The 27,139-nt window shown below is 49.4% G+C and overlaps 1 protein-coding gene across 1 annotated transcript in view; it reads left to right on the top strand.

Moving 5' to 3' along the window:
* Positions 1–27,139, top strand: part of ttll5 (tubulin tyrosine ligase-like family, member 5) — a gene marked incomplete at both ends in the record, with an annotated part of 93,488 nt that overhangs the window by 9,827 nt on the left and 56,522 nt on the right. Inside the window, 8 exons of the mRNA XM_080550420.1 lie at positions 689–780; positions 1,510–1,617; positions 13,017–13,098; positions 13,779–13,840; positions 17,875–17,966; positions 19,056–19,097; positions 20,327–20,437; positions 21,342–21,433. Of these exons, the coding sequence (XP_080406546.1) occupies positions 689–780; positions 1,510–1,617; positions 13,017–13,098; positions 13,779–13,840; positions 17,875–17,966; positions 19,056–19,097; positions 20,327–20,437; positions 21,342–21,433 (681 nt within the window). The remainder of the gene's footprint in view (positions 1–688; positions 781–1,509; positions 1,618–13,016; positions 13,099–13,778; positions 13,841–17,874; positions 17,967–19,055; positions 19,098–20,326; positions 20,438–21,341; positions 21,434–27,139) is intronic.

The following is a 27,139-nucleotide window of genomic DNA, read 5'->3' as shown; positions in this document are numbered from 1 at the left end:
TGTGTGTCTGAGAGTGTGTGAGAGTGTGTGAGAGTGTGAGAGTGTGAGAGTGTGAGAGTGTGTGAGAGTGTGTGAGAGTGTGTGAGAGTGTGTGAGAGTGTGTGAGAGTGTGTGAGAGTGTGAGAGTATGCGAGTGTGTGTGAGAGTGTGTGTCATGCTACTCTATTCTCCTCCGGGCATCTAGAAATGAATATGTGGCTAATTGAAGGAGCGGAGTTGAAAACAGATCAAATCACCTGACCATTGTTACTAGGACATGGGATGGCATTTGCAGATGCTAGATAAACTCCCTCCTCCACCCCACCTGGTTTCCCCCAATGATCGTCTTTTCACCATTGTTGCGTTGTTGGACTTCGTTCAAAAAAGCTGTTTTGAAAGAAGCCCGACACTGTATATGTCTTTTGTAAAGACTTCTTTACCCCCCACTACTCCTCTATACCTTTTACTGTTAATGATAATAATAAAAAAAAAAAAAAAAAAGCTTATTCTAGCATTCTGACTGCCAAGGGCATCTGGACTTAGCTAGCATAGAGTTTTTCTCTCATGATGTTGACTGATGTTTGAGATGATTCACTTACTTCAGACACATTTACTACGGTTGTAAGTCCGCTTTGGATGAAAAGCGTCTGCTAAATGTAAAAAATAAATACAAATGTTTTATGTATATATGTATATATGTTCTTTTTAGTTGCGATGACCCTGAAGTGGAGGATTATGGGAACAAATGGAGCATGAGTGCGATGCTGAGGTATTTGAAGCAGGAGGGGAAGGACACCACATGTGAGTAAAGTCTTCTCTCTCTTTTGATCCCCCCACCCCCCCTCCACACACTCACACACACCTACCCTCTCCTGGCTTATAACATCAATCGGAACATCAATCACCCAATGTCTATTGTTCAGGCAATTAGTCAGTATTGTCAAGATCTTGCTGTTTGAAGTTGCCGTATGTTGGGCACCTGATTCTCCCCCCCACCCCCCCACCCCTTTGCTTGTCAAAAAACAGAGCTTGGCAAAAATCGACAAACTTGAAACTATGCACTGCTAACCAGTGAAAAGCATTACACATTATTACCAGCATTATTGCATTTCCTTATTTACATTCCCTAGCCCCTAGCCCATACCCCCTAGCCCCTACCCCTTAGCCCCTACCCCCTACCCCCTACCCCCTACCCCCTAGTCCCTAACCCCTAACCCCTAACCCCTAGTCCCTAGCCATTAGCCCCTCGCCCATAGCCCCTACCCCCTAGCTCCTAGTCCCTAGCCATTAGCCCCTAGCCCATAACCCATAGCCCTACCCCCTAGCCCATAGCCCCTAGTCCCTAGCCCTTAGCCCTAGTTCCTAGCCTATAGCCCCTAACCCCTACCCCCTACCCCCTACCCCCTATCCCCTAGCCCATAGCCCCTAGTCCCTAGCCCTTAGCCCCTAACCCCTAGCTCCTATCCCCTAGCCCCTATGTCAAGCGGAGAAGGTAACCCATAGTAACCCTGCCCTCCCTGTCTGTGCCAGTGCTGATGAGCCAGGTGGAGGACCTGGTGGTCAAGGCCGTGCTGAGCGCTGAGCTGCAGATCGCCACCGCCTGCAAGATGTTTGTGCCCCACAGGAACAACTGCTTTGGTGAGAAGACTACCTACCATACTCCTCCACTACCATTCTCCTCCACTACCATACTCCTCCACTACCATACTCCTCCTCCACTACCATACTCCTCCACTACCATACTCCTCCTCCACTACCATACTCCTCCTCCACTACCATACTCCTCCTCCACTACCATACTCCTCCTCCACTACCATACTCCTCCACTACCATACTCCTCCTCCACTACCATACTCCTCCTCCTCTACCATACTCCTCCTCCACTACCATACTCCTCCACTACCATACTCCTCCTCCACTACCATACTCCTCCTCCACTACCATACTCCTCCTCCACTACCATACTCCTCCACTACCATACTCCTCCACTACCATACTCCTCCACTACCATACTCCTCCTCCACTACCATACTCCTCCTCCACTACCATACTCCTCCTCCACTACCATACTCCTCCTCCACTACCATACTCCTCCTCCACTACCATACTCCTCCACTACCATACTCCTCCTCCTCTACCATACTCCTCCTCCACTACCATACTCCTCCTCCACTACCATACTCCTCCTCCACTACCATACTCCTCCTCCACTACCATACTCCTCCACTACCATACTCCTCCACTACCATACTCCTCCTCCTCTACCATACTCCTCCTCCACTACCATACTCCTCCTCCACTACCATACTCCTCCTCTACCATACTCCTCCTCTACTACCATACTCCTCCACTACCATACTCCTCCTCCTCTACCATACTCCTCCTCCACTACCATACTCCTCCTCTACCATACTCCTCCACTACCATACTCCTCCTCCACTACCATACTCCTCCTCCACTACCATACTCCTCCTCCACTACCATACTCCTCCTCCACTACCATACTCCTCCTCCACTACCATACTCCTCCTCCACTACCATACTCCTCCACTACCATACTCCTCCTCCACTACCATACTCCTCCTCCACTACCATACTCCTCCTCCACTACCATACTCCTCCTCTACTACCATACTCCTCCACTACCATACTCCTCCTCCACTACCATACTCCTCCACTACCATACTCCTCCACTACCATACTCCTCCTCCACTACCATACTCCTCCACTACCATACTCCTCCTCCACTACCATACTCCTCCTCTACCATACTCCTCCTCCACTACCATACTCCTCCTCCACTACCATACTCCTCCTCCACTACCATACTCCTCCTCCACTACCATACTCCTCCACTACCATACTCCTCCACTACCATACTCCTCCTCTACCATACTCCTCCTCCACTACCATACTCCTCCTCCACTACCATACTCCTCCACTACCATACTCCTCCTCTACCATACTCCTCCTCCTCTACCATACTCCTCCTCTACCATACTCCTCCTCCACTACCTTACTCCTCCTCTACTACCATACTCCTCCACTACCATACTCCTCCTCTACCATACTCCTCCTCCTCTACCATACTCCTCCTCTACCATACTCCTCCTCCACTACCTTACTCCTCCTCCACTACCATACTCCTCCACTACCATACTCCTCCTCCACTACCATACTCCTCCTCCACTACCATACTCCTCCTCCACTACCATACTCCTCCTCCACTACCATACTCCTCCACTACCATACTCCTCCACTACCATACTCCTCCTCCACTACCATACTCCTCCTCTACCATACTCCTCCTCCACTACCATACTCCTCCACTACCATACTCCTCCTCCACTACCATACTCCTCCACTACCATACTCCTCCTCCACTACCATACTCCTCCTCCACTACCATACTCCTCCACTACCATACTCCTCCACTACCATACTCCTCCACTACCATACTCCTCCACTACCATACTCCTCCTCCACTACCATACTCCTCCACTACCATACTCCTCCACTACTACCATACTCCTCCACTACCATACTCCTCTACTACCATACTCCTCCTCCACTACCATACTCCTCCACTACCATACTCCTCCTCCACTACCATACTCCTCCACTACCATACTCCTCCTCCACTACCATACTCCTCCACTACCATACTCCTCCTCCTCTACCATACTCCTCCTCCACTACCATACTCCTCCACTACCATACTCCTCCACTACCATACTCCTCCACTACCATACTCCTCCACTACCATACTCCTCCACTACCATACTCCTCCACTACCATACTCCTCCACTACCATACTCCTCCTCCACTACCATACTCCTCCACTACTACCATACTCCTCCTCCACTACCATACTCCTCCTCCACTACCATACTCCTCCTCCACTACCATACTCCTCCACTACCATACTCCTCCTCCACTACCATACTCCTCCACTACCATACTCCTCCACTACCATACTCCTCCACTACCATACTCCTCCACTACCATACTCCTCCACTACCATACTCCTCCACTACCATACTCCTCCTCCTCTACCATACTCCTCCTCCACTACCATACTCCTCCTCCACTACCATACTCCTCCTCCACTACCATACTCCTCCTCCACTACCATACTCCTCCACTACCATACTCCTCCACTACCATACTCCTCCACTACTACCATACTCCTCTACTACCATACTCCTCCACTACCATACTCCTCCACTACCATACTCCTCCACTACCATACTCCTCCACTACCATACTCCTCCACTACCATACTCCTCCTCCACTACCATACTCCTCCACTACTACCATACTCCTCCACTACCATACTCCTCCTCCACTACCATACTCCTCCACTACCATACTCCTCCTCCACTACCATACTCCTCCACTACCATACTCCTCCTCCACTACCATACTCCTCCACTACCATACTCCTCCTCCACTACCATACTCCTCCACTACCATACTCCTCCTCCACTACCATACTCCTCCTCCACTACCATACTCCTCCTCCACTACCATACTCCTCCACCACTACCATACTCCTCCTCCACTACCATACTCCTCCTCTACCATACTCCTCCTCCACTACCATACTCCTCCTCCACTACCATACTCCTCCTCCACTACCATACTCCTCCTCCACTACCATACTCCTCCTCCACTACCATACTCCTCCTCCACTACCATACTCCTCCACTACCATACTCCTCCTCCACTACCATACTCCTCCTCCACTACCATACTCCTCCTCCTCTACCATACTCCTCCTCCACTACCATACTCCTCCACTACCATACTCCTCCTCCACTACCATACTCCTCCACTACCATACTCCTCCTCCACTACCATACTCCTCCACTACCATACTCCTCCTCCTCTACCATACTCCTCCACTACCATACTCCTCCTCCACTACCATACTCCTCCTCCACTACCATACTCCTCCTCCACTACCATACTCCTCCTCCACTACCATACTCCTCCACTACCACCAGGCTCTATGTCTGTCTCTTTCTGTCTGTCTCTCTCTCTCTCTTTCTTTCTCTCTCTCGTTTGTATACGATATTCATTCCTCCTTCGCTCCTCCAGATTCACTTCTTTCAGGAAAGCTTAGCTACTGCAGATATTCTCCTAATAATCCTCTGTCTCTTCGGTGACAGTCTTCTTCTCGCTGCGTTCGTCAGCGCCGGTTCCTATAGGCCTCCTCTGCTGCTGCTCTCTGATTGGCCGGAGGGGCTCTGGAGGGCCTGTTGACTGAGGCAGGAATTTGCTTCCCTTTTATTCCGTTGCCATTCAGGTCCGTCTGATTTAGGCTGACTGTTCTCTTGGCCGCTCCTCCCGGGCAGCACCAGGACTCGTGTGAACACCATTTCGGAGCCATTTACCCATGTTAGTGTTGGCACTAATTGTCCGCGCTCTCTCTCTCTCTCTCTCTCTCTCTCTCTCTCTCTCTCTCTCTCTCTCTCTCTCTCCAGTACCAGGCTCTCTCTCTCTCTTTCTCTGCTTGGTGATCTCTCAGAGCACTGGGGGTTTGAACTCAAGCATGTCGACTGAGCCTCCCTCAGTGCCTCAGTTCTTGGTCTGTCTCTGTCTCGCCCCCATCTTTCCCTTTCTCTTTCTACATTCCCTCCCTCCTATTTCTTTCTCTCTCTCTGTCTCTCTCTCTCTCTCTCTGTGTTCAGAGGTGGGTAAAGAGTGAACAAGGCCCTGGCCGTGCACCTTCTGACAGGTCCTCTAGACATAATAGAGCTCTGCGTGTGTGATTGTTTGGGCTGTAGGGGCCGTGTAACCAGGGCAAACCCCCACACTATCTTGACAGTCGCCTGCATAAAGATACTATCTATCTATCTATCTACCTACGCCTCGAGCGGCATCACTCCTGGGTCCCGGACCTAACAGGCAGACTCCGGGCCTTCAGGGTGTGAAATGTTAACATGGAGGGGGGGCGAGGCGTGTCGGCAAGCCCCCCTAATCTGGCCCTCATATACGTGAGCCTGATGAAACTGAATCAACACTGAGAGAGCCTCCGTTCATACGGGCGAGGAGCGAAGAGAGAGAGTGAAGAGACAACAAGAGGATGAATGAGATGTGGAAAACAGACGCTGTCTAATTTTTGTTTTGCCTTGCCCTGTCTTCTTTCTTCTTTTCTGATCCCCCCCTCTCTCTCTTTCTTTCTCGGTCTCTCTCTGTCTCGCCCATCTTTCCCTTCCTCTTTTTTTACATTCTCTCCCTCCTATTTCTCTCTCTCTCTTCCTCTGACACCTACACACCTACACACCTACACACACACACACACACACACACACACACACACACACACACCTACACCCCCCCCCCCCCCACACACACACACACACACACCTACGCACAAATCTACACACCTTCACCTACACCTACAGGCAATTAGTTGTATTTTGTACTGTCATGCACACACATACCGGTGTGTGCAGTATAATGAAACAAGCCCATTACCCTCGTGGTGATATCAGGTTTACTGTTGAATGTGGTGTAATTTTGTTGTCTTCGCATCGCCCGGAGCGGGTTAATTATAGTGTTCACGGCGGTGCGTCTACGGGATTACATTTCAGAAAGACAGTCGTCAGTGTGACAGCTCCAGCCTCGACAGCTCCAGAGGACCACCCTGGACCTCCCTGTGTTTCTCCTCCTCCTCCCCAGCCTGCCTGCCCCCCTCCCCTTCCCTGCCTCCCCTCCCCTCCCCTCCCCTCCCCTGCCTGCCTGCCCCCCTCCCCTTCCCTGCCTCCCCTCCCCTCCCCTCCCCTCCCCTCCCCTCCCCTCCCCTGCCTGCCTGCCCCCCTCCCCTGCCTCCCCTCCCCTCCCTCCCCAGCCTGCCTCCCCTCCATGCCTCCCCTCCATGCCTCCCCTGCCCCCCTGCCTCCCCTCTCCTCCCTCCCCAGCCTGCCTGCCCCCCCTTGCCTCCCCTCCCCTCCCCTGCCTGCCCCCCTTCCCTGCCTCCCCAGCCTGCCTGCCTCCCCTCCCCTCCCCTCCCCTGCCTGCCCTGCCTGCCCCCCTTCCCTGCCTCCCCAGCCTGCCTGCCTCCCCTCCCCTCCCCTCCCCTGCCTGCCCTGCCTGCCCCCCTTCCCTGCCTCCCCTGCCTGCCTGCCTCTCAAGGTGGGCCTGAGACTCTGGTGCTGTTTAAATATGCCTGTGTGTGTGTGTGTGTGTGTGTGTGTGTGTGTGTGTGTGTGTGTGTGTGTGTGTGTGTGTGTGTGTGTGTGTGTGAGGAGACATGCAGGAGCCAGTGTAAAACACGAGGGCCGGGAGGCCTGTCTGTCTGTCTGTCTGTCTCTGCTTCAGCCTGGGAGGCCTGTCTGTCTGTCTCTGCTTCAGCCTGGGAGGCCTGTCTGTCTGTCTGTCTGTCTCTGCTTCAGCCTGGGAGGCCTGTCTGTCTGTCTGTCTGTCTCTGCTTCAGCCTGGGAGGCCTGTCTGTCTGTCTCTGCTTCAGGGAGACCTCCCCAGTATCACTGTGTGCTTTATCTCCTCCCTCAAATAAAATCAGACCCAAACCACAGAGGGGCCGTGTTCTCTCAGCTCCTGTCGGCCTCCCCCCTCTCCCCCCCCCTCCCCCTGCCTTCCTCTCTCCTCCGTCCCTCCCTCCTTCCCTCCTTCCCTCCCAGCCTTCGGTCCCAGCCTCCCCCGAAAAATGAACACAATGTTAATTCATGCTCTGAAATGGTCCTGAGCAGAGTTTTGCCATGCACCAATAAAAGGCGAAAAACAGCAGCAGGCCCGCGATTTGTCTTGATAAAATAATTGTGTTTAAGGGCGGCGCGAAATGAACGAGTCCCCAGAAAAGGGCCCATTGTTCTGGGGTTTACGTGCTGCCACGGGCTGGACCCCGGCCATGCGAGGGCCATAAAGCACATTGCAATCTTAATTTGCAGCAAATTATTCCCTGCCATTTTAACGTCTTTAAATATAATGTTTATTGTTTTCGAATGGGATTTGAGCTCTGGAGCACAAATTGCACTGCCTATCAAAACAACGGCTACTGTAACGAAATCCTTTATTGAGCTTCCTCGTCTGATGTGGGAAGGGAGTAAAAACAACAGATTTTTTTGGTACTTTTCCTTGGTAAAATGTGTGTGTGTGGGTGTGGGGGGGGGGGGGGTTGTGTGTGTGCGTGGGTGGGTATGGGGGTGGGTGTGTGTGTGCTTGTGTGTGTGTGCTTGTGTGTGTGTGAGCTTGCGTGTGTGCCTCTATATGTGTGCATGTCTGTGTGTCTTTGTGTGAGTGCAAGCTTTGGTTGCGTGCATGTGCGTGTGTGTGTGAGAAAACTGTGTGTCAAGTTATGTGTGTACTGGTAGAGGGAGAGAGGAGAATGCCACCCATACTGCTCTTTGCCATGGCCTTTATGATTAATGGCTATTTACTGAGGGATTCTGATTAAGAGATGTTTTCACTGAGATCTGATTAGCCAAGGTTTTATTACAGGCAAGACATTCCACCCAACGGGTCCTGTCTCTCCCTCTCTCTCTCCCTCTCTCCCTCTCTCTCTCTGGGTCCTGTGTTCCACCGAAACATCCCTCATTTCAGCGTACGACCGACCTGGCTTCAGCTAGAGTTGCTTGTCAACTTTTTTTTTCTCTCGTACATTTTGTCAGCAGCCCAAGTCAAACACACCGCGGTCCCAGATATACCCTGGGCTGTTCACCGCGAGGAGGATGATGAGTTGCTATGAAATTCTTTCTGCAGGTGATTTAGCCTTTTTTATTTAGCTATTTTTCATCACCCGTTATCCAACGGTGGGAGACAAACTAGCGCAGTATTTATTTTTATTTTTTTCCCTCTGTGTTTTTTATTTACCGTGTTTTCTGAGGCCGCCGCCGCCGGCGTCTTCTTCTTCACGCTTTTGGCATGAAGATTGTTTCCTCACAAACGTTTGCTGCCGAGAAAAAACCTCTCAGCGGTTTATGATTCATTTGGGAATGATGCAATAATCCCAATTGTCATCGCTAACAACAAAAAAATAAAACCACACACCATCACAGAAGATGCTTTATGCTGCTGTTGTTGTTGTTGTTGTTGTGGAGGGCCAGTAAAGGGAGAGGAGGGCTTGGGCGGGGGGGGGGGGGAGATCATTGTCTTGGCGTCGTCTCATGTGGTGAAGTATCCAGCAGCGTCATCCGACAGTAAAAAACATTCCTCTTCATCATCCCTTCTTCCTTTCCATCTCTTCTTTATTTCTTTTCCTCCCTCTCTTTTAATGGGTGTGTTGTGTGGATGTTCCCTGCCTGGTCCCTCTCTCTCTCTCTCTCCCTCTCTCTCTCTCTCTCTCTCTCTCTCTCTCTCTGTCTCTCTCTCTCTCTCCCCCTCTCTCTCTCTCTCTCTCTCTCTTTCCCTCTCTCCCTCCCTCTCTCTCTCTCTCTCCCTCCCTCTCTCTCTCTCCCCCTCTCTCTCCCCCTCTTTCTCCCGCTCTTCCTCTCGCTCTCTCCCCCTCTTTCTCCCTCTCCCTCTCCCTCTCTCTCTCTCTCTCTCTCTCTCTGTGATGGGTGTGTTGTCTCTCTCTCTCTCTTTTCTCCCTCTCCCTCCCTTCCTCCCTCTCCCTCTCCCCCCCCTCTCTCTCTTTCTCTATGTGATGGGTGTGTTGTCTCTCTCTCTCTCTCTCTCTCTCTCTCTCTCTCTCTCTCTCTCCTCTCCCTCTCCCCCCCCCCCCCTCTCTCTCTGTGTGTTGTGGGTTCTCTGTGGGTGCGTTAACAGCACTCCCTAGGCAGCGGTCGAGCCGCAGAACAAACGCGTCTCGCGACGAACGAGCGGCTCATGGGACGGGAGCGGCGTCTGCTCCTAATTGGGGGAAAATGCGAGGCGCATGGAGCCTGCATGGCGCATGGAGTCTGCATAGCGGGGGCTGGCGAGGTGCTGCCTTTTTCTTTTTTTCTCTCTTCCCTCTGTTGTTGTGGTGCCACTGATGAGGCACTCCAGCCTCAAACCCAATTTATTCCAGTGCTCTGTTCCTTCTTAAAACTTAAACATTATGTTTTATGGCTTTTGGGGTGTGTGTGTTAGTGTGTGGTGTGGTGTAGTGTGTGTGTGTGTGTGTGTGTGTGTGTTTGTGCGTGTGTGCGTGTGTGCGTGTGTGGTGTGTGTGCATGTGTGGTGTGTGTGTGTTCATATGTGTGTGTGTGTGTTAGCGTGTTAGCGTGTGTGTGTGTGGTGGGTGTGTGTGTGTGTGTCTTCTTATTCAAAAAGCAAGACAGGGGGATAAGCCTGTGAGTGGAAAAGAAAAGCCCTGCGTTCTGCATGGCAACTACTGTTTGGCTTCCAGCGGCCAATCCTTACCCAAAGCTGGTTCTGCTGCTAATGTTACCCTTGGCGAAGGGATTTCACACATCACACTCAATTCCATTTTAGCACAAGTTTAGCTAACCATCGTAGAACTCCTCTGTCGACCAGAACAACAACATAAACATGATGAACGACCTTTCACCACGTAAAAAAAAAAAACACAATAGTAAACGAATTGTTGATTGTGTTGGAATTCCAAATCGTCATCAGATATATATACATTGACTAAGAGAATAGTCTTTTTGTGGTCCTCTGTGGCTCAGTTGTGGTAGAGCACGGCACTAATTAATGCTTAGGTTGTGGGTTCGATTCCCGCTGGGACCATATATACTGAAAAATGTATGCACTCATTGGATAAAAGCGTCATGGCATATATATTAAGATTGACAACTGTTTTGCAGAACCAGGGTTCTCTAGAGAGAACAAGTGGAGCAGACCCAGGACAGGATGGATCATCATAGGGGCAGTGGTGGTCTAGTGGATAGTGCGTTGTGAGACTGGTGGTCGGAAGGTTGTGAGTTCAAATCCCGCCTGAAACAATACCACCACTAGCGTGGCCTTGAGTAAGTCACGTAGCCCTCAGTTACTCCAGAGGGGGAACGTCCCTGTAATTCGTAATTGTAAATCGCTTTGGATTAAAAGCGTCTGGCTAAATGGCAAATTCTAAAACACTGTCACATTTCTGCATCACCTGTAAAATAACCTTCATTGAGTCTTACCATTAGCTTGGTTAGATTTGAGATTGAGAATCTCTCAATGAAGTGATTCATAAATGAATGGAATAACGTTTTAATAAGACTCGTCTGTCCACGCTCTGTTGACTCCTGCGACCGCGAGCGTGGAGAGATAAAATGGTAAATGGACTGACTTATATAGTGCCTTATTCCAAAGCCGCTTTACAACGGCCTCTCATTCACCCATTCACACACCAATGACGGGGCAAGCTATCATGCAAGGCGCCGGCCCTGCTCATTGGGAGCAATTTGGGGTTAAGTGTCTTGGCCAAGGACACTTCGACATGTGGCCAGTCGGGGCTCGAACCGCCGATCTGCCGACCTTGCGATCATTAGACGCCGGCTCTACCTCCTGCGCCGCAACCGTCTCCGCCGTCGTCAGAGCGTCCTGTGTGTCACCAGCACCGCCGCTGACCTGAGAGACGCTAGGATAAACAGCTCACTGCCACGCTAGCTTTGAACAGCGCACCGACCTCTGGCCTCTTCTCAAAACCAGAACTCTTCTTTTGAAGTGCCATTAGGCAGGTTTTTCCCCCTCCCTCAGCTTTACGGCCAGCGCTCTGCCCTGTCCCATTAAACCTCTGTGGTTTTACCCTGGGGGGGCTGTGGGCTACGGCACTCTGTAGAGCTGTCAGGCTGTGTGTGAGGCAGCGATGAGGAGGGCTTTCACAGGCTCCTAGGATAGCGAGTGTGTGTGTGTGTGTATTTGTTTGTGCATATTAGTGTGCGTGTGTTAGTGTGTGTGTGTGTGTGTGTGTGTGTGTGTGTGTGTGTGCCCCTTCCGTGTGGTGACATTGCTGTTTTATAACCCTGGACGGGAGAGGAGGAGGAGGGAGGAGGAGAGAGGAGGAGGAGAGAGGAGGAGAGAGTGGATGAGTTTGTACACAAGGAACCCTGACCGCTTTGTAAAAAGGCCTTTATTCTGTGTGTTCTCTGCCAAGCTGGCCTTGGAGTGGAACATATATACGGGTGTCTTCAGTCGCCAGGGCACTCTCAATCGGAAAATACTTCCCCGACTTTTCCAAACTCTGAAAGCTGTGTCAAACCTCAGAGTCTATCAAAGTTTTTTGCGCTGTAACAATCAATCATATCCATGTCAACTTGTAGTTAACGATAACCCCCCACTTACATTTGACATTTTAATCATTCAGCAGACGCTGTCATTCAGACTGACTTACAATAAGTACATTTGTCTAAAATAAGTGAATCATTGTGTTGTGACTGCCAACGGCACCTGGTACTAGCATAGAGGGTTGTGCTTGATGATGACTGATGTATAGATGATTCACTCTACTTTAGACAAATGCTGTGTTTTCTGTAAATCGCTTGGGATAAAAGCCGTCTGCTAAATGTCAAAAATTGTAAATGTAAATGCACGTCACACGTCATCATAAGCAAGAAGCTTCCAGAAGAAGAAGCTCTGTGACTTGAGGTGTTCTTGCGCCTGCAAGATGAACTCATTATGTTATGGTGTTAGAACGTCAGCCAAAACAACAGCAGACCCAAATATTCCAGCCGGATTAACGGTTAACAGTGGCATGACAAAACGGAGATTCAGATGTGCAGCACTTTCTAATAAAAAAGAGAGAAAGAAAGAAATATTGAGCGCAGGACTGATGTTCACAAGTATGTTTCTCATCTCAGCTCTTATGTAAGCAGCTCAAAGGAGCTGAAATGGGACTTAGCTAATGAACGGCAGCCAATCCTCCATAGCTGACTTCTTCAGAAGACTGATGTATTTTTCCCCCCTCTCTCTCTTGAGTGATTTGATATTTAATATGCACATAATCAGTAGCAGAAACCCTGTCCGTGTTGTCGGACTACCAAGTTTTTGCGAGGCCCAAGATAAGACCGGGCCTAGAAGTTTATGTGTGTCCTACTGTGACTTTTACGGCTGGCTCTTCATCACAAACAGAGCTCTGGAAGATAGCCCTGTGTGGAGCCTTCTACCGCCCCGACTGACTTATTGTGTTTGTGTCTCCACAGAGCTGTACGGCTTTGATGTGCTGATCGACTCCAACCTCAAGCCTTGGCTCTTGGAGGTCAACCTCTCCCCGTCCCTAGCCTGGTGAGCCGACTCGTGACCGCATATCTCATCACATAAAATGTTTCACAGCTACAGAAATACAGTACTCAACAGGTTTTCAGAATGATGATCAATCATTTGGGAAGGAAAGGAAGAAAAGGGGAAGAAAAATACGTCAAATTGTTGAAGGAACATGTAATTCAAACAAAATAAGTTTTTTTTTTTTGTTCTTGTTTTTTCTTTCTTTCTTTGTTTCCTCAAAATGAAACATACTTCTGTTCTGTTCGTAAACACGTAAACTTTTTTCGTGCTCGAGCTCTGAAAATATACATGTTAATGCTTCCCCATAACAAGGAAATGGCATGTTTAAGGATTTACACTTCGTTTGTTGATAAATACCCGCGGGCGAGATGTAGCCCCGGCCTTCATGTCATCATCCTCTGGCACCGCGACCCGGCGGTTCTTTCCAGGCCCGTAAATATTTGTGGGTTGCTGTAAATGATACGTTTCTGTAAACTCTAACTCTATGATTGGACATATTAACCGACCAAAGTAGTACTCTGTGCATTGTGTGTAAAGTCGTCTGTATATGAACAACTTACAACTCCTCCTCCAGTTTAATGTCAGTGAGTGAATTGTTTTGTTGTTGTTGTTGCTGCTGCTGTTTTTCTTTTCGTTTTTACGATTCGATTGAAAGAAAGCGTTAATGTTTTATTTTCCAGCGACGCACCTTTGGATCTGAAGATAAAGGCCAGTGTGATATCAGACATGTTTTCTCTTGTCGGTAAGTCTCCCAACAACAAACACAATTTACACAATTAATACAGCCCTTGATTTTTTTTTCGGGGGGGGGGGGGGGGGATTCCAAGATGTGGTGGTCTGGCGGCTCCTATCCTGCAGACTCAGGCCTCACCTCATTGCTCTTGGCTAAAGTGTTTTTGTTTATTACTTACCCGCCAGTATATTAAATCAACCACATGCTTTTCATGATAACATAAGTCTCTCTATAATACACCCTCCTTTTTTTTATTTGAAAGCATATTTGCTCATATGAGAGCTCAGGTTTTTAAGAGAGTTACAAATGGATATGGATCATTATGTCCTAAACCTCCCTCCTGGCTGAAGATTGGCACTTGGTTCCTGACCGTGACAAGCAGTGCCTTATCTCATCCTCACATGAGGATTATGCCGAACATTCAATCCTGTCCCATAAAGGAATGGAACATATTCTCATAACAGGCCCCGCCGATGACATATCGTGGGCAGGTTGCTAAACGATCTGCCAGTTGAGTTGCGATCACGATGTACCTTCACATCGCCCATCCCCACCCTCCCACCCACGTCTCCTCTCTTCCCCAAGGCCTCTACCTGCCCGGGAGTTTGGGGGCCTAGCTCAGGAACGCCGGAGAGCGATGGATGGAAACTATCTTGGCCCTGGCTCCTGGGTTTAGCCTGCAGCAGGTTCCACTACGTTTGTGTCTCAGCCCAGTGTGTCTTGTTTATTAGGGTGTTCTACAGTAAAATCCTCGCTCACACTGAAGGAAGAAAAAAGAAAAAAAGCCACTAATTGGCCATTCTGCTGCCTGGCGGTGGGATACGCCTGTGGAGACAGTCAGGCATTGTTTTACACACTTAAAAACAACATTTAGCCCTAGCCACTTAGCTAGTTAACATAGTATACTGTATTAAACAGAATAGTTGCGTGGCTCCATAATGGGTGCCTCAGCCAGCACACACAACATTATTAATTGATATTACATTACATTGCGGCAGGGGTGAAGTTGTCAACAGAGGACTCGGTTGTTTTGGGAGTCATTATACAGCTCTCTTGAGAAATGGGATCCCGCGTTATCGGAGCCAACGCAATCCTTAGCATGCAGCAAACCAAAGAGAAAAAAGAAAAAAAGAAAAATGGTTAGCCCGAGGCGGAGATCGACACTGTTTATACAACAGCATTTCTTAATGTGGGGGGAATGATGTGTCTCTGTGTTGTATTGTCTCTCCCTCTCACAATTACACCATTCTCAGGTAGCAGAGGTGTTGTTGGGGGCTGTTGGGGGGGAACATTTCTCTAAGACAGACATGCAAGTCTTCACCTGAAAGGAATCTCAACACACTTCTCTTTTCCAGTGCTTCATTATTGGAACACTTTTCTGACTCCTGTTATCCTGTTCCATCCTGGGTGTTTTCAAAGTTTCATCATTGACACATATACAGTACCAGTCAAAAGTTTGGACACACTTTTCCCCCCCATTCAATTGAAGTGTGTCCAACCCCCCCCCCCCCCCCCCCCCTTTACGCTTAATATTTAATATCAGTAGGCTGATGATCGTAATTAGCTGAGAATCTCTATCGTGGTTGTTTGTATCTCCATCGCTGTCATCGCAGCGAGTTCCCACGGAGCCTATTGGTTTCGTGATTAATGACAGTGTATGTATCTAGAGTATGCAGAGACTCTCTCTCAGACCCCTGTGTGAAGGGGGCTGTGGTGTATCTGTGCCTGGGCCAGCCTGTGGCTTAACCCCCCCCCCACCACCACCACCACCACCCTCCCACCACCACCCTCCCAACCGCCCACCCCCCTCCCTCCCCTCCCTGGTCATTAAGAGAGGGGAGAGGGGGGGGGGGGGGGGGGGATCATAAATTGCCAGTTATCTTTGGACTGATGCGTTTGTGCAGCAGGGGCCTGGGGAAAATTTTGCAGTGGCATGTAAAACACAGCCCCGTCTATTATTCACCAAACAAACCCTCTCAGTGCTGTTGGCTGATAACACTTTTGGGCCTCGTTCCCAGCTAGCTCTGTAAATAATGACAGCATGCCATTAGTATTTATTCTCCCCTCATGTGTAGCTGTCAGTAACGTGTCAGCCTTGTTTGTAATAATTGCCGCATTTAGACAAGAACGTGGCACTGTCACCGCGGGTTCTTCTTACCTTGACGGGGGTTTGGATGAGGCTAACACTACTAGCCTAATATCCTCCGGGCGGTTAGCTGTCGATTTTTTCGTCTCGCTCTCTTAAGTACGGAGGAGGTAAAACTGTAAAGTAAACTCGTTTACTCCTCTTCTCCTCTCCTCTCCTTTTGGTTTTTGTTTTAAGCAGATTTGACTCTTGAGTGAGATTTTAATTTAAAAAGAAAGGAGAGAGTGTATTAGGTTACTTTAAGTTTAGGGCCCGCAGTACTGGGTGTGGGTTCATGTCACGAACGGACCATCCTGGTTTAGATTGGTCTTTATTTCAGGATGACTTCGACCGAAATAAACCGCTCGACCGAATCTGCCTTTTTTTCGCACTCTCAGACTTACTGACAAAGTAGCTAGTTCGCCTTTATCTGTGTGTCTTATTATTATATTAGGATTCACAATGCCAACTAACTGACAAAGTAGCTAGTTAGCCTCCATCTTCTTCTATAACGACGACTGCCAATGGCCCCTGGCCCGAGCTAGATTACTCTTCCTGCTACGACTGGTGGATAGATGATTCACTTGCTTAGTCAAATGTATCGATTGTAAGTCGCTTTGGAATAAGGCGTCAGATAGTAGACAAAAATGGAAATGTAAACGTTATCTGTGTGTTTTATTGTTATATTAGGATTCACAATCCTATTTTATTTTTTTATTTGTTTTTCAGATTTTATCCCTTTTTCACCCAATTTAGTATCCAATTGAACCCAACCTAGCATCCAATTATCCCCTGCCAATTGCGTAGGATCCGCCGCACGACCCCGTGGCCGGCAGCCCCAGAGGAGATCGCCAGGCAGACTAGCTGACTGGCTCCTCGAGCCCAGCACCGTTATTCCGGCACCCCGGGGGCTCTGTTGCGCGACGGATCCTTGTCCGGAAATAGTCCTATACCGCCCTCTGGAGCGGCCGCTCAATATGCCGCTCCCTGTGTGCCTCGGCCATATCCGGATCTGGCGAGACCGGGATTCGACCCAGTCCCCGGTGGGCAGCTTGCACTAGTGGCTAGTGCTTAGACCGCTACGCCACCGCAGGGCACAGGATTCACAATCCTAACTTACTGATAAAATGGAATGGAATGGAATGGAATGTAATGGAATGGACTTTATTTGTCATTGCTACAGTACAGGTACCAAACAACGAAATTTAGGAGGGGTGGCTCCCCTGGTGTTAGGAAAGGAAAAAGAAAACACATTTTAGAAAAAGCATAGATGCATAAAATCACAAGAAGGTAAGGAGCTGGTTTACATCAATAAAGGCTATGTACACAATCCACTGTACTATACTGCACAGATAGTCAACTAGGGTTGTCATATTGCACAAAGAGTATTTTTTTCACATTATTTTAAAGTGTCACAGTTTGCAGGCTTGAAAATGTACATGTTTGTGCCTCAGCACTAGCTGCCATACAATCCGTCCGGACTGTCCTGGGCCCAGAACTTAGGCCTTTTCTGTGTTCAGGGCCTTGACGGCCCTGTGGTAGAAGCAGTCCTTCAGTCTGTTTGTCTTAGCGGCCGGGGTCCTGTACCTCCTGTTCGAGGGCAGCTTGACAAAGTGTACGTGCCCAGGGTGGGTCGGGTCCTACTAAAGTAGTTAGTTAGCCTTTGTCTGTGTGATTTATAATTATTATTAGGATTGACAATGCTGTTATACAGCATTACCACACGGTCGAGGTAACAGAGACCAGAGGCCTTTTGTAACTTTGGTTCCAGAGTGAATCACAGTTATTATGAACCTCCAGCCCTCTGTTGTTGTCCTGACCTCTTCCTCTCAGCGGTGTGTACGCTGCCTGCTCAGCAGTCTCCTCAGGCCCGTGTGGTCATGTGGTCGATTCACTCTGGTGACTCATCTTCCTCCAGGCTTTGTGTGTCAGGACCCCCTGCTACGACAACCCCGCTCGGAACGAGTCACCCTGGACCCCGGCTCGAAGTACCAAGCCCAGAGATCTCAGGTAGGCTTCAGTACCTCCAACACATTCACACACGTTTCTTTCTCTACTGTCAATACATTAAAAATAAATAAATAAAGAGAGAGAGAGAGAGAAAAAAATCTTAATTCTTCCTTCGTCTTCTAGCATTATGTCTGCCAATCGCCCCTGGTCCTAGCATAGTTTACTTTTTCTCACGATGACTGATGGATAGATGATTCACTTACTGATGGATGGATGATTCACCTACTTTAGACAAATGTATTTGTTGTAAGTCGCTTTGGGATAAAGAGCCGTCTGCTAAATGCCAAAAAATGTGAACATGTGAATGTTATGACCTGCGTTCTGCTCTGCCAGTGCCACGTCCTGTAGCCTCCCTAGCCCGCCTCTCACGAAACCTGTTTTCGCCTGTCATCCTCATGTCTCTCTACTGTATATTTCTGCCCTAGACTCGAGCCCTCGTTTGCCCTCATGGAAAAACCATTCTCGTGCAAAACAAACTGCTAATGCAATTATAATGTCAGGGTGACCTCATTTCTGCGAGAGCTGCACTCTTGTGGATTATTATTTTATCATTTTTAATCAAGTGACTAATGCTCTCGCTAGGCCCTGTTGCTTAATGATGCCACAGCAGCTAATTCACTTGGCTCCCGCTAGTCAACAGTCGACTACTGCAGCCCAGCCGTGGCTGGGATCTCTGCTGCTGGGAGATTATCAAATCAGACATTTCTCTACTCCACCTTGTATTGTGCAAAGAGGGCCAGATAGACCTACAGTAACAAGGTTGGACGTGTATGCACGTGTGTACCGTGTGTGTATGTGTGTGAGTGTACTGTGTGTGTGTGTGTGTGTGTGTGTGTACACTGTGTGTGTGTGTGTGTGTGTGTGTGTGTACTGTACTGTGTGTGTGTGTGTGTGTGTGTACTGTGTGTGTGTACTGTGCATGTGTGTGTGTGTGTACTGTGCATGTGTGTGCGTGTAAGATTGTGTGTGCGTGTACTGTGTGTGTGTGTGTGTGTGTGTGTGTGTGTGTTTTTGAAGGTTTTGAAGTTTTTGAATTGAAGGGTTGTTAGCAGCTGATGTTCATCTCATTGTCTCTCCCGCCCACCCCAGCGTCCTGTCTCTGCGCAGGCTGCCAGTGCACATGCCAGAGTGGTAAGTCCTCCTGCCTCCTCATGTCCACGAACCCAACCACACTAACCCTGCTTCACCTTCTCTCTCTCTCTTGCCTCACCATATGACGCCTTCGCTTTACCGGTAAGAAAGCCACAGTGTCTTGCAATCACTTTCTTACTTTCAACCACTTTTTTTTCTGTTTCTTTTTTTACTTTTCTTTTTTGTTATAAACTATTCTGCTATTTGTCAGTCGTGACAGACAGACAAAAAAAATCTATCTTCCTTCCATCAATTGATTCTTAGTCGGGGGCTTTTAATGCAATGCTCATTTCATTAGTAAATAGTTTCCTGGCGAGCCTGATGTACACTTAAAGTAAGCACCGCAGTGCGGCACTCAGAATCCCTTGAGATAAAAAGTGTGCAGTGTCTCAGAGAGTGCCTCTCTCTGCCATTTAACATACAGAAAAACAAACCCCGCCGCTAAAACCGCCCCTGTCAGGAACGTCTGTTAAAGAACTGTGGCGCCTACGGATAACCTGTCCTCTTCTCCTCCTTCTGCTGTGATTAGGACGGGGGGGGGGACATGGGAGATTATTTCAGGGAGGAGGGGGGGGGATAAGGCCTTGTCAGTCTTACGGCTTGCCCGCATATTCCCCTGGACCAGTCTGACAAATTAAACGTAATCCCCCCCCCCAACCAACCCCGTTAGTTAGATGACAACTTCTGTGTATGATCCTGTGGGGTTATGCCCCCTTACGCTTGGCCCGGGCTCAAAGCTGCACGCCAAAGTCGTCAATCAGCCCCGGTTAAGAAGAGTTAAAGCTGTGGGGGAGGCGGAGGGAGGCAGCCAGGAATGCCAGGGGAAGATACCGTCGAAAATGTACCATTTATGTAAGATGAGGGGGAGTGCGGGATAGGCCGGATGATTTTTTACCTTTCACTACTAGATAGTTGCTGTCCGGGTGCCTTTCTGCCTGCCTGCCTGTAAAAAAAAAGAAACTAACGGTTGTTATCTCTTGTTTTTAAGATGTATTAGTTTAGTCTTATCAGGGGGGGGGTGAGGTGATTTCTTAGGTGCTCGTCTCAGGATTTAACGTGGTTTAACGCCAGAGCCAAAAACTGAGGGAAACACCCAAGTCATTAAATGAACGGAACACCCCATACTTTTAAAAAGTGTTGGCAGGGTGTTACGGTGCGTTGGTGGACGTACATGGATGGTATCGGTGTAAGAGTGTGTCCTCTCTCTCTCCCCCCCCTCTGTCCTGCAGCTCCAGAGGCCTCTCTCAGCCACCAACACAGACACGGACGGACCCAAAGACAAGCTGGGCGGGGGGGGCAAACAGGCGGGGGACAGCACCCTGGGACTGACCGCAGAGGAGGTGACTGCAACCATAATAATAATAATAATAATAATATATGCCATTTTAGCAACTTTCATTGCAGTGAGAGCATACATTTTTCGGTATATATGGTCCCAGCGGGAATCGAACCCACAACCTAAGCGTTGTTAGCGGTCAGGCTCTACCCACTGAGCCACTGCCAGTGGAACTGTTATGAATATGATTGATCTTTATTTTAGTAGTGGCAGTCCCACTCTTATGTTTGTCTTTATTGGATAGAGACAGTAATATAATAATAATAATATAATAATATGCCATTGAGCTGACGCTTTTATCCAAAGTGACTTACATTGCAGTGAGTGCATACATTTTCCAGTATACAGTATATGGTCCCAGCGGGAATCAAACCCACAATCTAAGCTTTGTAAGCACCATCAGCTCTACCAACTGAGCCACAGAGGAGAGAGTGAGACAGTAGGGAAGAGGAGAGGGCATGGGTCCGGATTCGAACCCCTGCTGTACACGGGTATAGGTGTGCACTGTAGGCCATGGAGCTAGACCCCTGGACCACCAAATTCATGTTTTGCAACAGTTATGTTTAAACACAAACACTTCTATCATTGTCTTTTATCCATTAACTATTGTCTTATTGAATGTTTTATCTATTTACTTCTTATATTTGCTTTTATTTTCATACTATGCTCCTCTTGCTGTATTTGAATAATGTATGTAAAGAGCTTTGAATTGCCCCTGTTGTATGAAATGTGCTATACAAATAAACTTGCCTTGCCCTGCCTATGCTGGGTGGTGTAGTGACGAAGGTAAACTTCGCATGAGGGACGTCGGTTTGCTCTGAAGGACCTCATTTGATGTTTCAAATGTGTGTATTTTTTGCTTGAAAAAGACTGTGTTCCCTTCTTCCCTCTCCTGTTGTTTACGACAGATGAAAGTGCTGAGGAGGATAAGAGAGGAACATGAGAGACGCGGAGGGTTTATCCGAATCTTTCCCACCCCGGAATCATGGGAGCTGTACAGGTACATTACAACCGTTTAGCCAGATGCTTTTATCCGAAGCGACTTACAATTAGAGATTACAGGGACAAAGTCTCCCTGGAGTAATTTAGGGCTAAGTGCCTTAACTAAAGGCCACGCTAATGATGGTGGGAAATCCCTGGTGGGATTTGAACTTGTGACCTTCTGATCAGCCAGTCCAACTCCTCACTATCCACTAGGACTAGGCCACCACTGTCCCCCGTAGTGAGCGAGGTCTATTGATTTTGTTTCCAGAAGATTCCATAACAAAAACAATGCGGCGTTCTGAAGAGGGAGAATTTCAACCGATACACATTAGAACGTCGGTTGTTTACAGTACAGTTGGTTGGTTACAGTACAGTTGGTTGCTTACAGTACAGTTGGTTGGTTACAGGTCAGTTGGTTGGTTACAGTACATGTCAGTTGGTTGGTTACAGTACATGTCAGTTGGTTGGTTACAGTACAGTTGGTTGGTTACAGTACAGTTGGTTAGTTACAGTACATGTCAGTTGGTTGGTTACAGTACAGTTGGTTGGTTATAGTACAGTTGGTTGGTTACAGTACAGTTGGTTGGTTACAGTACAGTTGGTTGGTTACAGTACAGTTGGTTGGTTACAGTACAGTTGGTTGGTTACAGTACATGTCAGTTGGTTACAGTTGGTTCGTCACAGTACAGTTGGTTGGTTACATTACAGTTGGTTGGTTACAGTACATGTCAGTTGGTTGGTTACAGTACAGTTGGTTGGTTACAGTACAGTTGGTTGGTTGTACAGTTGGTTGGTTGGTTACAGTACATGTCAGTTGTATACATGTCAGTTGGTTGGTTACAGTACAGTTGGTTGGTTACAGTACAATTGGTTGGTTACTGTTCAGCTCTCCCTCTAGTTAGCTGATGGCGAATCCTCTGCTTGCTCCGGCAGTACGGGTGAAATGATGAGACTGACACAATTCGGTTTGGTTTCCTTCTTCGTCTATTAAACAGATTGTAAAACTAAACACAACACATTGATATCAGTACATGTAAATAATTAACAGTGAACAAACTAACAGAAAAGATTTAACAAGCTACACAATCATACAGAACTCAACTTACCAACTCCCATCTCTCTTCACACTGATCTCCTGTCTCTCCTGTCTCTCAGACCACACTCATTAAGCCCGCCCCCATTTCTATCTAACCAATCACTCCCCTCATGCATACTTTTAACCAATCATAATCAACAAATAAAACAACCCCCAAATGAACCCTCCCATGGATTAGCCAAACACCTCCCACTTGGTCCATTGGTCCTTTATGACTAAATGGACCACAACTTTCCCTCTCTTCAATAGTCATTTTTACTGCTCCTCCACGGGAAGCAGCACGACCACCCGCCTGACGTCTCGGTCGAGCGTCGGGAAGAGATCGCGGCCTTCGCTCCTTCTTCGTCCTGAAGCCCCCACTCCTAGAGCAGGCTGGCTTAGGCAAGCCCTCACTCTTACGTCCCGAACCAGCCCCTTTTCGTCTGGCCTCGCTTCCACAACCCGCCCCAGCCGGAATTGCCCCCTTAGGGCATTTTGGTCAGCCAACCAGACCACGTCTCCCACGGCCACATTTCGGGCTTCTCTGTGCCACTTGGTGCGGATGAAAAGCCCGGGCCCAGCCAGTTGACTCCACTGTCGCCAAAACCGTCCCACCTCTTCCTGGACGCCGAGGCTAACTCCGCTTCTTGTCTCCCTCAGGCGAGTAGCCTCCCACTTTGCGTCTTCTGGGGCCCTCCTGCAAAACAACCACTGCCTAACAGCTCGCCGGACCCACCCAACTACCCGAATGAGCCTGCCTATTTCACTGAAGCGATCTGGCTCAATCAGGTCCATGAGAGCAGCGCCCCAAAGCCTGTCCCTCTCATGCTCGAGGTCCCTGGAACTCCCAACCGGTGTGGATGTCCCCTTTGCATTTGCTTCCTCCTCAATGGCGCATTTCGGGTCCAGCCCCTTCCTCGCCTGAGCGCGTGTTACAGTTGCAGTGAACGCTTTCCGTTGCAGCATGCTCACGCTGTCTCGAGCACTTACAGCCACTCCCCTGGATGTTTCCTCGCTCAGCTGATCAGCCAGCACCAACACCTCTGACTCTGGCTCCACATTGGCCCTCGTTTCTGCAGGCTGGCCCTCTTTGCTCCTCCCACTTTGACCCGACTGGATCCGTGGTTCCGGAGCGAAACCTCCAGCGTTGAGCGTCCTCTCGATTCCCTCCGTGATGCTCCTCAGCTCTCTCCTGTCGCCATGAGACGCTAGAATGTCGTCTACATAGGTGTCCTCCTCAAGTGCTCTCCGCTCTTCTTTTAGGTGGGCGACCTCTGGCAGCCTTGCCGTCTTCCTCATGGCCAGCTGGGCGATGCATCCGGCTGGCTTGTCCCCGATGTTGACGCGGGTAATTGCGTAGGTTTTGATCTTCTTTTCCCCTGCGAGAGTCATCTCTTTCCCGCCCGGCTGACAATTTCCGCAGCGACACCCTCCACACTTTGGCTCGCACGCGGCGCTGATGCTATCCCAGCTCCACCACTCGAGGACCTCTTTGCTGCTTGCAGCTGTTCTCCCGGTCTTTTCATGACCTTGCGGCTTCTGGTCTCCATCCTCTTCTTTTGCGCTGGGCGTCTTGCAGGGGATCTCCTCAAATCTTACTGCCTCCGTTCTCAGAGAACGCGCAAAGTGCGTCTGGGAGTTGTGTGCGGATCTTTCCCAACTTTCAAACAGGTCTGGGTGCGTTCCTCCCACGGTCTTCCCCAGAGGCCCGTCCCACAGCACTAAGTCTCCCGTCCCTCTTCTCCACCGTGGAGCGAGTCGTCCCTCTCGGTGGCTGATCAAGAGCTCGATTTCCTTAGGTCGGACCAGCTCTTCCTTCTCGACCCCAGGGAAAAACTTACAGAGTCGCTCTGGACTGATGACCTTGTCTGCACGAGCGATTGTGTCGAGCCCGTAACATACCATCTCGTGGGGACTCCATCTGTTGTTGCTCCACGCCCTGACCTTTAGCAGGTACTTATTAGTCTTGACCTTGACCTTCATTCCACCGACTCCATGCACAGTCAGTGTTACTTGCTTCCGCTCCAGTCGGAGCCGATCGGCGGCCCGGTTGGTGATATAATTTGTGTCGGAGGCGAGGTCTATGAGAGTTCCCAGGTCATATCCTGCTTCTGTTTTGACTGTCAATATCATCATTAGTACTGGAAGTTCCTCTGGCCCATCCTCTGCGAAGAGACTTCCGCCTTCTGCGCCCGTGCTCAGCGTCATCGAAGCCTTACTGGTGAATGCCTTCGCCCTCCTCTCCTGTTCAGGGTTGAGTCCCAAAGAATCCAGGAATTCTCGTTGCTTGTCAGCGAACCCTGGCCCTGTCCTCTTCCCCTCACTCCATTTGGGGCACAGAAGGTAGTGATGACTCGCCCCTCCTTCATTCTGCTTGCACATTCTGCACAGGTACCGGTTACTACACTCTCCGTCGGCACCGTGCATGCCCAAACATTTCTGACAGGCTTTGCTTTGCTTTGCTATGGCTCGCTTCTCTGCCAGACTGAGACTCTTGAACTTACGGCAGAAGAATATTTTGCCACCGTGCTGATCGCTTCCACAGATGTCACACTCTTCTCTTCTTTCCGAGTTTCTGCCCGTGACTCTGGTTTCACCTCGATGTTCTTCCTCTTCTTCATCTACCGGTGAGTCTCTCTCCGTGGCCCTCGTGAATGCCCTCTTCTCCCATCTGACTGGCTTCTCTGGTGTTCCCTCAGAGGTTTCTGTGGAGCCTCGGATTCGCGCCATCCTTTCGAGGATTACTTCCTGCCTTTTCAGAAACAGAAGAAGAGCATCGAATTGCTTGTCTGGGGCGACTTGGTTTTCGGGTTCGGTTACAAAGGTAAACCAGCCTTCCTGCACGCGATCTGGCAGTTTGCTCTCGATGGCCTTAATTACAAGTGGGTTCTTCATAACGCCCACTTCTCCTAAGTCAGTCAGGTCCATGAGGGCTCTTTCCACTGCCTGAATAAGGTCGATCGCTTTTCTCGGCTGGTTTCCTTTTACCGCTGGTATTCTTTCCAATTCCTCAATAATTTGCAGCGCGATGGTTGCCTTGTCTCCAAACCGATTCTCCAAGGCTTTGAACACGTCCTCCGCTGAGCGGTAGCTCGAGAGTTTGAGCTCCTCGAAAACCTTTCGGTCTATGCTCTCGAGGAGGTGAAGTTTCTTCACCTCTGGCGACCCCGATGGGTCTCCCTGCCTCTGCAGGCTTTCCCAATCTTTCCGCCAGCGATGAAAATCTCTCATACACCCGCTGAACACGGGCAGCCTTGTTGGAGGGAGTTTGATCTTGGGGATGGCTCCAGTGCGGTTGCCTCCATATGTGGCGCTCTCCAGCCCTGCCTCCCGGGCTTGTTCCCATGCTTCCCGCTGAGCCTCCAGTAGTTTGGCGCGCTCTTGAGCGGCTATTTCTGCTGCCTTCAACTCAATCACGGCCGCCTTCTGCCTTGCCTCAGCGATCTCTTCTTCGGCCCCCAATTTCACCTTCGCTGTCTCCTTCTCAAACTCGGCCACGCTATCAGCTGACTTCAGTCTTGCCTCAGCGGCTTTCCTTTCCAGCTTGGCAATGGCTTCTTTATTTTCTCTATTTGCCGCTCGATCTTTGGCCTCTTCTTCGGCGAGAACGTCGGCCCTTTCTCTATTCGTCGCTCGATCTTTGGCCTCTTCTTCGGCGAGAACGTCGGCCCTTTTCCTCTCATCTTCGGCGAGAGCGTCGGCCCTTTCTCTATTCGTCGCTCGATCTTTGGCCTCTTCTTCGGCGAGAACGTCGGCCCTTTTCCTCTCATCTTCGGCGAGAGCGTCGGCCCTTTTCCTCTCATCTTCGGCGAGAACGTCGGCCCTTTTCCTCTCATCTTCGGCGAGAGCGTCGGTGGCCATTTGCTTTGCTGCGGCGGCCTTGTCGGCCATTTTGTCAGTATTCTCCTTCTCAACTCTTCCAAATTCAGTCACAAACGTTTCCCAAAGTTCATCCCTTTTGTCCTCCAGCTCCTCTAGCGACTTTCTCGTGTTGCACGCCTCAACTACAGGGATCCACTCCCCCCAGCTTGATAGCAGACTTCGCGCTTTGATGATGAGGTTATCTGTGAGTGTGCTTCGTTCTTTACAAACGTCGTGGGTTGCCTCCTCTAGACTGATCCTCTTCGCGCCTTCGTGACTCCTTTCTGCTCGTCTAATTGTGGATGAAAGTTCGACTCCCGCGAACCTTGTCCACATGTTGGCCTTTAAGACGTGACCGACCTGTTCAACCTTCTGAGCTCTCTCCTCAGCGGCATTGGTGATGTCTTGAAGAAGCTGACTGTTACCTGTCTCAGGTTCCTGACTTGCTTTGGCCTTCAAACCTTCCTCATAATTGTCGTCTGCAGAGTTTAGGTCTTTCGCATTTGACAGGAGCGCTATCCACTCGCGTTTCATGTCATCTTCGCCCATCAATGCCACTGACCTGATGATGTGGCGATATCCTCTCTCAAAAGTGACTGCCAACTTTTCCCTTTCGGTCTTTAGTGCCTCCATTCTGCCTGTGACTCAGAAATAACTTGTGTGTACCTGTTTCGTCTTTCTATCTTATATCTTCAGCCCTCTCTGACTCCCTGAGCTGATTTGCGCTGGTCCCTGCACTTCCTTAACTAGTCTTCGGCAGCGGAACCAGGTTCACCGTGGGGTCAT

This window comes from Nansenia antarctica (assembly GCF_963989245.1).
Source record: "Nansenia antarctica genome assembly, chromosome: 1".
Taxonomy (NCBI): domain Eukaryota; kingdom Metazoa; phylum Chordata; class Actinopteri; order Argentiniformes; family Microstomatidae; genus Nansenia; species Nansenia antarctica.
This window is presented reverse-complemented; position numbering and strand designations above follow the sequence as displayed.